A 14,787-nucleotide genomic window follows, 5' to 3' on the forward strand; every position below is an offset into this window, starting at 1 on the left:
CTTTGCTCAAAAGTAACCAACATGCAAAGTCTGTCCTGGACCCATTCTATCTGAAGTAAGTAAAGTTCTAAGGTGGCCCCCATGACCTCCACCTCCTGGTATACTGTCTTTGTGCAGGTGGAACCTGTGATTTAATGAGATCTAACTCTCATAATTAGGTTACTAACTCTTAGCTGAGTGGGCATTACCCTGGGTGGGCTTGACCTAATCAGAGTAGCCCTTAAAGGAGAAGAGGCAGTTACAGACATTGTCCTTCTGCCTCCATGGGCTCCATAGCTGCAGGGACTAAATTCTGCCAACAAACATATGAGTTTGGAAGAGGATCCCAAGCCTTGGATAAGACTCAGCCCTGACTGAATCTTTGACTGCAACCTTGTGAGACATAAGCAGAGAACCCAATGAACACAGGCCTTTATTCCTGTCCATGGATAATGTGAGATAATACATTTGTGTTGCTTTAAGCCACTAAGTTTGTGGTGGTTCATTATGTAGCAATAGAAAACTAATATAATGTCTAAAACACATCCTCTAATAGCACCTCTGTTCCTCTTTTGTGTATTATTTTTCTTCATAGCATTTTTGCTACCTGAAGTTATTTATGAAATTATTTCCTTGTTTAGCCCTACTGTCCCACTGGATGATAATCTCCACAAAAGAAGGAGCTCTGGCTCATTTACTCCTGAATTCCCAGCTCCTGAGAGCAGTTCTTTGCATACAACAGGTGCCAATAAATATTTGGTGAATGAACTCATAAACAAATATATGCATATTCAGTGTTTACCTAATTTTAAAAGCAATTCTTACAGGTGTACTTCAGTTCAAGCATACTTGACTTAGGGAATCTTCATTTATGTATAAGAAAAGTTACTTTTGGCTTTAATTTTCTAAAAGAATATAAAATATGAAACAATTTATCAAAAAATGCTACCTAGGTACAATGTTTTAGGAGTATATATATTGCACCAAGCAAGGTAAACCTGGCTATTTAACAGCCTCATTACAGTTTCTTTTTACGAATGTTACCACATTTTAACATCAAAATGTAGGAGCAGGACAGAAGACAGGTGATGCTGACAATGTGCACTTATTGAGGGACATCTCAGCTAGAAAAGCACGTGGAGTGGATAGAATGATAAAGTGCTACCAATGCAATTTAATGGCTCAAAATTACTTTAAAAATACTTCAGTGATGGCAGTGCCCAGAACAATTTAATGAATTATTTATAATTTTTATAATGATAAATTGCTTTATGAGTTAAAAACTCATATACAAATGCAAATGGACAAAATAAATTTGTTAATACCCAGTGCTCACCCCATTTGATCATTAATGATGCTTGATGATATACTGGGATAGTCATTTTCATTCATTTTTTGAGGGGGGAATAAATACATAGCTAAAACCACAAACAAGAGAAAGAAGAGATGTCTGATGCTCTAAAAAGATGTTTTCCATTGCAGTGGAGCCCAGGGTGGGTGCCTTGCACTGGCCAGTCTGCTATGCCCCTTTGCTTCCTGCTGTGTACCAGCAGCAATGCTGTGACAGCATAGATTTGTCCTGAAATCATGAGACATTTCTCATACCAGAGGTGGAGTTTACAAAAGCAGATTTATAGATGTTGATTTCAGTCTGACTGCCTGGGCTACTTTGCTTAGCCTACAGCCATGAGTAGGGGGAGCATGGGATCTGGCAGTGGGGGGCAGCCCTGGGGTGGAAAAGATCATCCACCAGAGCCCAGAGTATGAACACTCATTCCTGTTTTTTCCATATATGACAGAAAATAATTTATTTTCCTCAAAAGAACAAAACAAAACAAAAAATAAACAAACATAAAAATCTACTTGATAGAAGACAAGTATCCTGAAAAGTTACTAGGTGGATAGAGAGTATGGCCTTACCTGAGCAAAAACTTTTCATTCATGAGGATCTTGTGAGAATCCCAGTAGTTCTCATCTGCGAGTGGAGATGAAGGAACCTGACAAACACTACCTCAGCCAGGTGGTCAAGGTTAACATTAACAAGGAAGTCATATTGATAGTATATACACTGGATATTATGCCATGAGAATGGCAGCTGACCTCTGTGATCTTCCTCCAAAAATCTCTTATGATAAAAGAAAGTTTTCTCAGGCCACTCATGAGAAAAACATCCAAATCTCAATTGAAAGACATTCTGCAAAGTACTTCACCAAAAGATAAATATACATACAAATGTATATACACAAACACCTATATAAAATACATATTTCCATATCTAAATTTACATGTGTGTATGAGTGTATTTCAAGAATAATGATAAATTGTGGTATTTTATTTTTGCTAAAATATAGGTAGTTGGATAAGTAAAAAATGAACAAATTTTAGAGTCAGAATGATTTTCTATTGAAGAATTATTGGTAAGTGATTTTTAAATAACTGGAATTTCTGAAATTGAAATTTTGTTACCTACTTTGTGACAAGGTAAGTATAATCCTTTCAACGATAACTTTCTAAAGCACCTATAATTTATTTTCTGATAGAGTAAGGTGTACATTTTTTTCATTACCAATTCTTTGTACTTAAAAATTATGGCTGATTTTCACATCATTAAGGACACATACTTTGCAAATAGTTATAAGCATACCTACATTCAATATTTATAGGGAAAAATCTAATAGAATAAAATTTATTTCCCTCAATGAAATAATGAGTATATATCCCCTAGTCGAACTACTTTTGAATTCAATCAGAATCTTGCCAAAACCTGAAAAATATATTACAAATATATTGTCAGCCTAGCCTTCTATGTAAATGCTCCAATGTGTGCATGCATGCACACATATACACACAGAAACCAAACAAAATAAAAACTAATTTTTCCTAATTGTCTCTTCATGTTTCAAAGAGGTAGAAAAATGACACTATTTGAATTTTTACCTTTAATTTTTTATTTGGAAACTGGTCGATTAGGCATTAATTTTCTACGTGGCATATACTAAAACATATTAATACCATTTCCACATTCTGCACCACAACGTAATATACTCACTATACATGATGCTGATATTATTGATTTGTAAAGTTAGACAACACCTGAGCTCAATAAAAATAATTGACACTAAATTTTAGTTCAGTAAGCATGGCTACAATGCACATTCTTTTAGAGCAATTACTTCATTGTTTGGGGAAACAAACATATTTGGAATACAAATATTTTCAAGAATGGTATAGTTTTCAGAATGAGTCTGCAGAAATATATCAAAGAAACAAAATAATTTTTTCAAATTACCTAAATTAGCAGTTAATGGAGTAAGATTAATTTTTAATTTACAATTTAAATATATTTTTATGTTTAATCCCTTCACCTCTTTTCACTAGCCTTCCAACCTTCCTCCACTTGACAGATGCCAGTCTGTTCTCTGTATGTTTCTGTTTCTATTTTGTTTATTAAATTATTTTTTTCATTAGCCTCCACATATAAGTGAGATCACATGGTATTTGTCTTTCTCTGATTGGCTTATTTCACTTAGCACAATAAACTCCAGGCTCATCGATGTTGTAGCAGAAGGTAAGATTTCCTTCTTTTTTTGCAGGTAAGTGAGGATAGAAAGAGACTTGACTTTGCACAATGGGCACATGATGAAGTTTTCAGATGTTTTGTTGAGTTGTACACCTGAAACCTGTATGGTTTTATTAACCAATGTCACTACAATAAATTCAATAGAAAGTAAATTTATCAATAAAATAAATACTGAGCTTAAAGAGTCAAAAATATAATAAAATTTAAGTATCAATGTAGGCCCTTTCACAAGGATTTATCATGAGAAATGTATACAATGAAAAATGAGAATAGGCTACTTTCTACTGTTGCAACAGTCATCAAATGACTGTGTGGTAAAATTGAGGGGTGATTGTTTTCTCTGAGCATGTTTTTTTCCAAACAACTGTAAATCTACTTTTGCCAACCCCAGTATATTTATTATATTCTGTACATATATTGTATGGAAAGAGAAAGTGCAGCATGTGCGCGCATGAGAGAGAGAGTTTACATCTTTTTTCTTCTCATGTTTTTTATCTCCAGTTCACGTCCATAAATTCAGGATATTCTAGCTGCTGTGTTTCTGAGCTTCTGCTTTTGTGGCCACTTTTATTGAGTTTTATTTTTTCCTATGAATTAAACTACATTTCTGTAGGTTGAATATCTTGCTTTGTTTTGTGATGTGTTTATCATTAAATTTCTTATAAGAATATGATAAACATATGTGATAAACATATCGAAAACAAAATAAAGTTTGAAGTAGATGAACCAGAAATAACAGGATAACCAGCAGAGAATATAAAGGAATTCCTGAATACAATTGGAAGAATATAAAAAGCTACAAGCAATTGGTTGAGTAGTTTTACATTCAAGTTTGCAAGTTACTCAACTACTAGTATCAAAGAAGGCCCTTATGTGTACATAATTGTTACAAAATGCCTTTGTGCCAGGTTCTAGATTTGTCTTCCTCTAAGGTTAGTTTGTTCTGTCTTCTCTTAAAAGATATTAGAAAGATACACCATTGTCAAACACTTTAATAAAAATGCAAATACCTGCCTTCTCCTCTTGTTAAGGGCTATGTGCAGTTCCAGCATCTAGGACTTCACTCCCCCACTTAAGTCCTCTGTTCCTAAAGAATGGATCTATTATTCCCTAAACACACACAGTATAAAAACTTCCTTCTTTCACACTATTACTCCAGAAAATAATCTAAAATGAAGTGTTTAGTGATCAATTAAAAGCAGTAATTTGTTTGAAGGCCATGTATTTTTAAATAAAAAGTATATTGGTCTGGCCAGGTAGCTCAGTTGATTGGAACATCCTCCTGATGGGCCAGGGTTACATGTTTGATCTCAGGTCAGGACACATACAGGAGTCAACCAATGAATGCACAAAATCTCTCTATCTCTCTCTTCCTCTCTCTCTAAAATCAATAAAATTTTTGAAAAGCATAAATTATTTTCCTTTAATAGAAAAGAACCTAGGACAGATTTGACATTTTTAGTGCTGCAAAAGTTGAGCAATATTTGTTGTTTCTGCTTCTTGGAATGCTGCAGGTTTTTCTGTTTGTTTTGGTCATTACTGTTTGTTTCTACCCTGTCTATACAGTAAACACAAATTAACCTCAAATCTTTGGTCAAGGCCTAACTTAGTATGAGTGTAAGAGTAACTTAGCATATAGTGCATTCTCCTTGACATTATTGTTGCTTTTGTCCTCTCTCTACCTTCATAGTATTTCATTTAAGTACATATCATTTTGCTATACTCTGCCATACATTGAATGAGTAATATATTCTCAATGTGGAGGCCTCTGTATTTAAATTAAATAATTGAGTAGAATTTATAAAAACCCCACCTCCACACCATTACTTATAATCCACAAATGGACAGTTTTTTGTTAGAATTATAAGGTTGCATTCTTATTTATTTGGAAAGGAAAAATTTTAAACAAAAGTATAAATCTAGTTAAAAACATGCTGATTTAAGACAGAGTGTGAAGAAAAGAATTCGTAGTGGTCACTTTTGCCTTTTCAGTGATGCCCACTGCACACTCCATGGTCTTGCATATCTGTACCCTGAAACAATTTATACTAACATGTAAGGCAATAACGCCAACATCCAGCAAATATGTCACTCAAGGGACAGGACCAGGTATTTGGTTTTGAATATCTCTCTGCTCAGCCAGTGATTCTGGCTTAGCAGTTAGTTGATTGGTATTACTTGGCAGGAGTCTAGCTTTCTACCATGCATTAACAGAATTGTTGGACTTTTTAGAGGGTCAGCGTAACGGTATTCATTCTCATCACTTGGCAACCACAGTGAAACAAATACTATGCAGATTTTTTGCTTGAGCTAGTTCAAAGGTAAATAGTAACTCTGAATATCAGGAAACTTACCAGTAAGTTGGTAAATTGTTAGACCCTCATGTCAGAGTGAAGAGGAAATGGAGGTGGCATGCAGTCACCGAAACTTCACTGTTCTGTAGGCACAGTAATTTATTCTGACCTCAGAAATTGAGCCCTGCCTCCTGATGCTCTTCTATTGGTCCAGAAAACGTCAGCATTCTAGCTCAGCAGACTCTATGCAGAGGAAAAGAAAATTCCCTGTGGTGAACCCTCAAAGGACACTGGATCCAAGGAGAGTCATCCAACCTCTGTAAATGAGAAGAATTAATCCTTTGAGGAAAGAGCTCCTCAAATCTTCTTTGCCACCTTTGGCGGAATTATGCTCCTGTCATCCATCCATAATACCAGAGCAGCGTGTGAACAGTCTCAGAGCAGTTTCACACGGTAACTACATCTTTATGCATCTGCCTCCTCCATTACATTTCACTCCCTTAAACTTGTAGATGTTTTCTTATGCAAATTGAGAAAGTTTTGATAATGTAGTTTTTATGTAGCCTATGCAAGGAGAGTGGTTTTCAACCTGGGATGTTTATCAGACTTTAGTAGAAGGTTTTATAAAAATACAGATTTTTAGTCCTATTCCAGATTCACTGAATCTCTTTAATTGAGATTTTTAGTATTGTCCTGATATTTCCTGACATATTATGCATATTATTTCTCATTATTATTATGTTACATATAAATATTTTTCCACTGTAAAAACTATGCTTATTTATTTTGTGTGTATCTGATGCAACAATCTCTGTCCAAGAATATAGGTTATATCATTATCCTCACGGACATTTGTTTAAGGCTTTCTTTTTTTGGTAATAATTTCACTGTCTTGTTTCACATGCCATGGAAACAACCAAATATATTTGTCAGTAACATTGTGTAATCAACTCACATCAGATTTTTTATACTGAATGGTATAAGTAACAAATCCACAATGGCCACTTAAAAGGCAAATTAAACTTTCTTAAGTTAGCTTTATTATATTCAAACAATAGTTTTTGTTTGACTCTGATGCATTCACGAATCCTTTGCAATCTGTAACAGGCCACAACATTTTTTTCAACAAAGACCATGTCAGAGCCCATGTAAAAAGACTGTACCAATACTTCTAAGTTCAAAGAATAGACTCTTGACTAACTTTCAGATACAGGCATAACTTGGAAAAACAACACATTCAGCACCAGACCACTGCAATGAAGTGACTATTGCAACAAATTCAAACAATTTTTTTTGTTTCCTACTGCTTATAAAAGTTATGCTTATAGTATATAATGTAGTCTAGTAGGTGTACAATAACATTATGTCCAAAAACTGTGCATACCTTAATTAAAAATACTTTATTGATAAAAAATATTAATTATCATCTGAGCTTTCAGTGATTTGTGATTCTTTTGCTAGTACAGGGTTTTGCCTTGATGTTGATGCAAACTCATTATCTGTGAAATATAAGTGAAGCACAATAAACTGAGATATGCCAGTATTCTAGTGGGTTGAGTCATAATATCCAGGACCCTTTTAAATCAAGAAATTGGTCGTTTCATGAACCTGCTAACTCATGATCCAGTGAAATAAGAATTCATTGCATGAGGTTGAATAAATTGATGAGAAGCATCTCATTGCATTTGCTTGTAATATTATTGATGCTGTTTTATGTTCTATATTCTGAATACATAATGAGATTTTTCTCTCTGTCTCTCAAGCTATTTTCAACCAATAATTTAATAGACTCTGCTTTTGTAAACTGAAATGAAACACTTTGAAGTTAGACTTGATTCTCACTGACTCCTTAAATTCCAGAAACTTAACCGTCCTTGCTTTTCATGACCATGTGCTATTTGCACAGGTACAATAAGAACCTGCACTCTTTTTGATTAGGACATAATTTGAAGAATTAGTTATGCAAGCAGGGCTTTTCCTGAAATGTCATGCTTATGAATGTTGTTCATTAAATCAGGTGTAACTGGTCACTTCTAGAGAACTAAGGTTGACTTTTTTAGAGTCTGTGCTGACAAAGCCCTCCCAGATAAACTAGCCTGTGAAGGGATTCAGAACAAAGCTCTTCAGAATGTGCCACTATTTTGAGCTATAGATAATCAGGAACCCCAAAAATGCAGAAAGAGCTTATAACCTCCCTTTTAACTCCCTCAAATTATTTAGATAAAGGGCCTGGCCCAAGAACTATATTATTACCATAGATAATTACAAAGATATAGGCTAGGTGTGGTGGGATAGGGGAAGCTAGGCCCTTATCTCCAGGGACTGGAGATCAAAGTTTTCTCTGTATCCCATTATCTCTTCCATACTCCTGTGCATTGTCTTCCTTCCCTTTGAAGCCTTAGACCTCTACCCTCCTTTCTCCTTTAGCTCAGAATTACATGTAAGCCTTTTTATCCTAACTGCCTATGGTCCCTTCTAGTCTTATGGGCCCCCCAAATCCCCTGTATGTATGTAATTAAATTTGTTTTTCTCCTGTTAATCTATTTTATGTTAATTTGATGATTAGACCAGCCAAAGAAACCAGACGGGTAGAATAAAAATTTTTCCTCTCCAATGCATGTTATTTGGCTTATAGGGTCAGATCTTTCAGAGGTGGTAATAAGATAAGGTATGTAGTGAAAGGGTTTAACCTGTAAGGGCAACAGGGACTATCAAGGAGATAACAAGAGCAACTTCCAATGGATTTATGGCTTAGAACCAGCAGAAGACCAGCTTGATCTAACATGGTAATAAATGTTACCTTATGGTGACCCCTGGACTCATTATATGCTCATTGTAATACATCAGCATGATAAGGGATTCAAATGTTGGAAAATTTTTAGTTTCAGGTAATAGCTAATAAGTTTAGTAATCAATGTATATAAAAAGCTATTGTTTCAGGAACTGAAGGTATGACCCACTTTGACTCCAGGACACCTCCATCTTTGTGCCTCAGGAAGTTTGCAAGCCATCAAGATTGTTTCTGGGCCATTGTATTCCAGGGAGAGGTATCCACTGCCCAGGGCACAGATAAAGACCACCACCTAGGACACAGATGAAAGAATGCTGCAGCTTTTATCTGATTAACTCTTTCCCTGATTTCCAAACCTCTTATCTACATTTTCCTTCTCTTTATAAAAATGGTGGTTTTAAAACAGAATTTAAGATGGTCTGTTAGGGTACAAACCCACCTTTCTTCATATCTGAGAAGATCACCAACCATTTGAATAAAACACCTATAAAGATTCAATCCCTGTCTCCGCTTATTGGGTCTGGTAGGTGACAAGCAGCATGAACACCAGGTTTTCAGGCATGCTAAACGAAACACCCAGAGCCACCAAGTTTGGAAACAGAAAGTTCTAAAAGGTCAAAAAATGCCTGGCATAGTTTTTCTGAAAAGTTTCCACCCCTTTCCTGGAAAAATTCTGATTATTTCTGCCTCTTACTGAATGCTTTATCCTCAATTAAAGGAGCCAAAACAGAAGAAGTAAATCCCACTAAGGAGGGGCTGCTTTGCCTGTGGAGTAATCTTTGTCTCACTGCTCCACTAATAAACTCTCTTTCACTTTATGCTGCCTCTATGTGGAATCCCTTCCCCTGCAAAACCAAGAACCCACCAGTGTGTTGCAGACCTTAGGGTGCCTGAGCCCTGGGGACATCTGCAGCAGTAAGAGAGATCACTTCTGTGTCAGGCCAGGATCCTGGGATATTTTGGGGAGTTTGAGAAAATAAAATAATGCCCAGATGTATAGGTACCTGAAGGAATAAATTGTTGGAGATAATTTCTTGGTTATAATTCTCTATACCAGATATAGCATATAATAGCAGCTTTTAAACATCCAATCTAAGATTCTATATGGAAATCTTGTTTTATTATTTTTTATTTCTTTAATATATTTTATTGATTATGCTATTACAGTTGTCCCATTCCCCCCTTTCACTCCCCTCCACACTGCACACCCTCTCCTACCCACATTCCCCCATTTTAGTTCATGTCCATGGGTCGTACATATAAGTTGTTTGGCCTCTACATTTCCCATACTATTCTTACCCTCCCCCTTTCTATTTTCTACCTACCATATATGCTACTTATTCTCTGTACCTTTTCGCCCCCTTCTCCTCCCACTCCCCTGTTGTAACCCTCCGTGTGATCTCCATTTCTGTGATTCTGTTCCTGTTCTAGTTGTTTGCTTAGTTTGTTTTTGTTTTTGTTTTATGTGTTGTTGTTAATTATTGTGAGCTTGTTGTCATTTTACTGCTCATATTTTTTATCTTCTTTTTCTTAGATATGTCACTTTAACATTTCATATAATAAGGGCTTGGTGATGATGTACTCCTTTAACTTGACCTTATCAGAGAAGCACTTTATCTGCCCTTCCATTCTAAATGAAAGCTTTGCTGGATAGAGCAATCTTGGATGCAGGTCCTTGCCTTTCATGACTTGGAATGCTTCTTTCCAGCCCCTTCTTGCCTGCAGGATCTCTTTTGAGAAACCAGCTGACAGTCTGATGGGAACTCCTTTGTAGGTGACTGTCTCCTTTTCTCTTGCTGATTCTAGGATGCTCTCCTTCATTTTTATCTTGGGTAATGTAATTATAATGTGTCTTGGTGTGTTCCTCCTTGGGTCCAACTTCTTTGGGACTCTCTGAGCTTCCTGGATTTCCTGGAAGTCTATTTCCTTAGCCAGATTGGGGAAGTTCTCCTTTATTATTTGTTCAAATAACTTTTCCACTTGCTCTTTCTCTTCTCCTTCTGGCACCCCTATAATTCAGATGTTGAAACATTTAAAGATGTCCTGGAGGTTCCTAAGCCTCTCCTCATTTTTTGAATTATTGTTTCTTCATTCTTTTCTGGTTGAGTGTTTCTTTCTTCCTTCTGGTCCACACCATTGATTAGAGTCCCAGTTTCCTTCCTATCACTATTGGTTCCCTGTACATTTTCCTTTATTTCACTTAGTGTAGCCTTCATTTTTTCATCTAATTTGTGACCAAATTCAGCCAATTCTGTGAGTATTCTGATTACCAGCATTTTGAACTGTGCATCTGATAGGTTGGCTATCTCTTTGTCACTTAGTTGTATTTTTTCTGGAGCTTTGATTTGTTCTTTCATTTGGACCATTTTTTTTGTCTTGACACGACTGTTTACATAATGAGGGGCAGAGGCTTAGATATTCACCTGGGGCAACCCCTGTGGCAGTGTTGTGAAGCTGTATGTGGGGCAGGGGTCCAAGAGGGAACAATGGTGCTTGCTCCTCTCTCTGCCAGATTTCAGTCTCTTCCCCCACTTCCCACAAGCAAATTGGGCCGTTCTGGTGCTGATTCCCATATGGGTGTGTTTGTGTACATTCTAGGATCCTGTGGGTCTCTCCAACGAACTCTCCTGTGTGGCTGAGAATTTCTCCCACTACCTCAACCCCTACAGATGTTTTCAATCAGTGGTTTGAGGCTTTATTTCTCTGCACTAGGGCCCTGGGTTGTGCAGTCCATCCCGCTCCCCAGTTATTTCTCCTGGTTTATCGAATGTGGGACCACCCAGTCCACAATCTGCCATTTCACCAGGTTCTCCCGCTGCTGCCTTGCCAGCCAGCTGTAACCTTGTGTGCCCCACTCCACAATCCCCTACCTCACTGGGTCTGCCAGCTGCCACCTTGCCATGAGTCCTCTCTGCCTGGATGCCTGTCTCCGCTCCTCCTACCAGTTTGGATGAATTTGTCTTCTTTAACTCCTTTGTTGTTGGACTTTCATACAGTTCGATTTTCTGTCAGCTCTGGTTGTTTTTTGTATTATTTGTTAAATTGTTGTTTTCCTTCTTTTGGTTGTGTGAGGAGGTACAGTGTGTCTACCTACACCTCCATCTTGGCTGGAAGTCTTCTTTATGGACATCTTTAGCGCTGCAAACTTAAGAAGTCCTGTGTGGTAAATTAACATTCTGCATTTGTGTAAATAATGAGGCCAGATCTGATGAGGCAAGCCTTTTTTTGTAATCAAGAATAAGCTTTCTTAGAAATTCTATTTTATTAAAATGAGGGAGACAGTAGGGGGAAATGTATACTTCAATGGACAACTTTACATGTTTAGAACACACCCTTATGGATTACTGTATGTAATTCTGATTATGTGAGGACTTTGTGTTTTTATTGCTTTTCAGCTATTTTCCAGCTCTGAAAGTTGTAGATACCAATAGCTGTTAAAAAACAAAAATTCAGCTGTGCTCTGAGAAGTTGTGTGAAGTGGAAAAACAAGGAGGCAGAAACAGGTGGAGCGGGGAAGTCATTAACAAAAGAAAGCACTGCTTCAGGCCAGGTTCTCTTCTTTTGGGAGGAGGGAAAGGCAGAGATTTTATCATCAGATAACCTCACTAGGACTAATTAGAAAACTTCAGATTGACTGATAAAACTCACATTTCTGGGAAGAGTTAAGTTGCAATTGTATGCTGTCTCAGGGCAAATGACTACATTTTGGGCTTGTTATTTTTTAAAAAATACACTAATTAAAGTAATTTATAATAGTAGACATGCAAATAAATTCTGGTGGAAAGTCAGTTGGCATGTGTCCTTCAAGGATGGTGGAAGAAGCCATATTTATACTCATTTGCAAATTAATATCAACATTGCTATCTATAAATGTATCTTTTATATGGGCTGTCCTTTAAACTGATTAAATCCTTTCCCTGGTTCTTTCATTAAAAATAAGTTAAACAAGCTCTTTAATAAATGTTCATTTTATGTCTTTGTAAGAACTGTAATGATACATTTTTTTGAAGATTTTTCTTTATCAAGAAAAATTCTCCCATTCTTGCATGGGAAAGACACACATAAATTACACACAGTATGAGTTATGGCATTAGTTAGAACTCCGATAGAAACTTGAAAAAAAACTTTCTACCCTCCATAATTTAGAAAGTGATATTTTAATGCTCAGGCAGGACAAATTAAAACTAAAATTAATGAATGAATTAAATTCTTTTTGTGTTTTAAAATTCTGCACGTGTGCATATTTATTTGTTTTATTGCTTTCATGTGTATGTGTCATTGCCCAGCTCCATTTCTACTCCTGGGAGCATACACATGCCTCGTAAAAGTGAAAATGATGTGTTGAAGGGGATTTCTTAAAAAAAAAAAGAAGCAATCCTCTGTCACTTCTAATCACTACCCACTTGTCCTATAAATGTAAACAGTTAATTCTCAAATGGACACATAAAATACTACTTTAAGCATGATAAAAATGGCAAGTGTATGTTGTGTTCATAACACTGGTAAAGCAAGCTGGTGAAAATGGAACCTTAGAATGCATTTTATGTTTACATAAAACCCTTAATCCTAAATCCTAATCCAACAAATTTACAAGGTTGATTCTCCATTCTTAATAAACATTTGAAAGATGGTATTTCACAATAATTAATATATGTGTAATTCCTTATCGATTCAGTCTACGTATTCTATGTCATTAACTGGTTAGGTTTTTATTGTGGTTAAACATTTCTGTCAACTGTGTTTCTGACACAGTTTCCCTAAAACCAGATTTCTGATCTGCTGGCTCTTCACACAGTATACAATAGGGTTCATCAATGGAGGTACCAGGAGAAAAACATCAGCCATGAGAATCCTAATAATTGCAGAACTGTGTTTGGCAAACCGGTAGATAACAGCAAGGGAGATAATGGGAACATAGAAGATGAGTACAGCACAGATATGAGAAACACATGTATTGAAGACTTTGAACCTTTTTTTCTGTGATGCTATGCTCAGTACTGCTTTTAGTATCAGTATGTAGGACATGAAAATAAATGTTAAGTCTAAGATGCCTGTGAGAGCCACAAATAAGCCATAGATGACATTGACCTTGTTGTCAGAGCAAGCCAACTTCATGACATCCTGATGTAGGCAGTAGGAATGGGAAAGGATATTTTTCTTACAGTACCTAAGACGTTTTAATGTGAAAGGGAAAGGAAGGGTCAACAAAAAATTTTTGAGAGAAAAAGCAACCCCGATTTTGGTGATTCTGGCATTGGTCAGAATGGAGGTATATCTCAGAGGATTGCAAATGGCAATAAAGCGATCAAAGGACATGATGAGAAGTACTGATGATTCCATAGCTGAGAATCCATGAATGAAAAACTCTTGGGCAATACAAGCATCTAGGGAAATTCTTGGAGCATTGAACAAGAATATCCTTAGCATGGTAGGCAGAGAGGAGAGGGACAACCCAAGGTCAGAGACAGCCAGCATGGAGAGAAAATAGTACATAGGTTCATGAAGAGAAGTCTCTGTTTTTATGAAAAATAAGATGGTACAGTTCCCCAGGATGGCAACAAGGTAAATGAGGCAAATGGAGATGGAGATCCAAATGTTGGCAGGCTCCATCCCGGGGATTCCAATCAGGAAGAAGGTAGAAATTTCAGAGGTGTTGAAGATATGCATGCCAGGTGTATAAGGGAAGCAAGATGAGAGGCTCAGGAGAGGCTTCCTGCAGTGCTCTAAATAGAGTGGCTCAAATGCCTGACTCTATCTTATTGTAATCATTGAGGTCTTAGTAATCCAAATGATATACATATAATCCTTACATATAAACCTAAATGAAAAAAAAAATAGGGAAGTAGATATCAATATCCAACTAAAAACAAAAACAAAGAGAAGGAAAACAAGTTGTTACCAAAATGGAACCTTGATGTGGATTACAACAGATATGGATTGCAACAGATATGGTTATAATAAATATGGACTATAACAGATATAAATTCTATACAATGACTGATGAGTCAACTAAAATGCTTATGAAGGTGTCTATTATCCAGTTCAAGACTTGAGGCTTTTTCTTTTATTGTGGAAATGTTACAATCTATGTACTGTTAAGAATTTCTTTAAATTTTTCATAAATTTACATAAAATTCAGAGAC

The 14,787-nt window shown here is 36.3% G+C and overlaps 1 protein-coding gene across 1 annotated transcript; it reads right to left on the reverse strand.

The window, feature by feature from the left end:
- Positions 1–13,375: 13,375 nt before the first annotated feature.
- Positions 13,376–14,311, reverse strand: LOC123826706 (olfactory receptor 51A4-like). The gene has a single exon (XM_045850712.1). It carries the CDS (start codon positions 14,309–14,311, stop codon positions 13,376–13,378), a length of 936 nt encoding a protein of 311 aa, XP_045706668.1.
- Positions 14,312–14,787: the final 476 nt, after the last annotated feature.

Source organism: Phyllostomus hastatus, unplaced genomic scaffold, assembly GCF_019186645.2.
Source record: "Phyllostomus hastatus isolate PE091 unplaced genomic scaffold, TTU_PhHast_1.1 phas_contig_845, whole genome shotgun sequence".
NCBI classification, from domain to species: domain Eukaryota; kingdom Metazoa; phylum Chordata; class Mammalia; order Chiroptera; family Phyllostomidae; genus Phyllostomus; species Phyllostomus hastatus.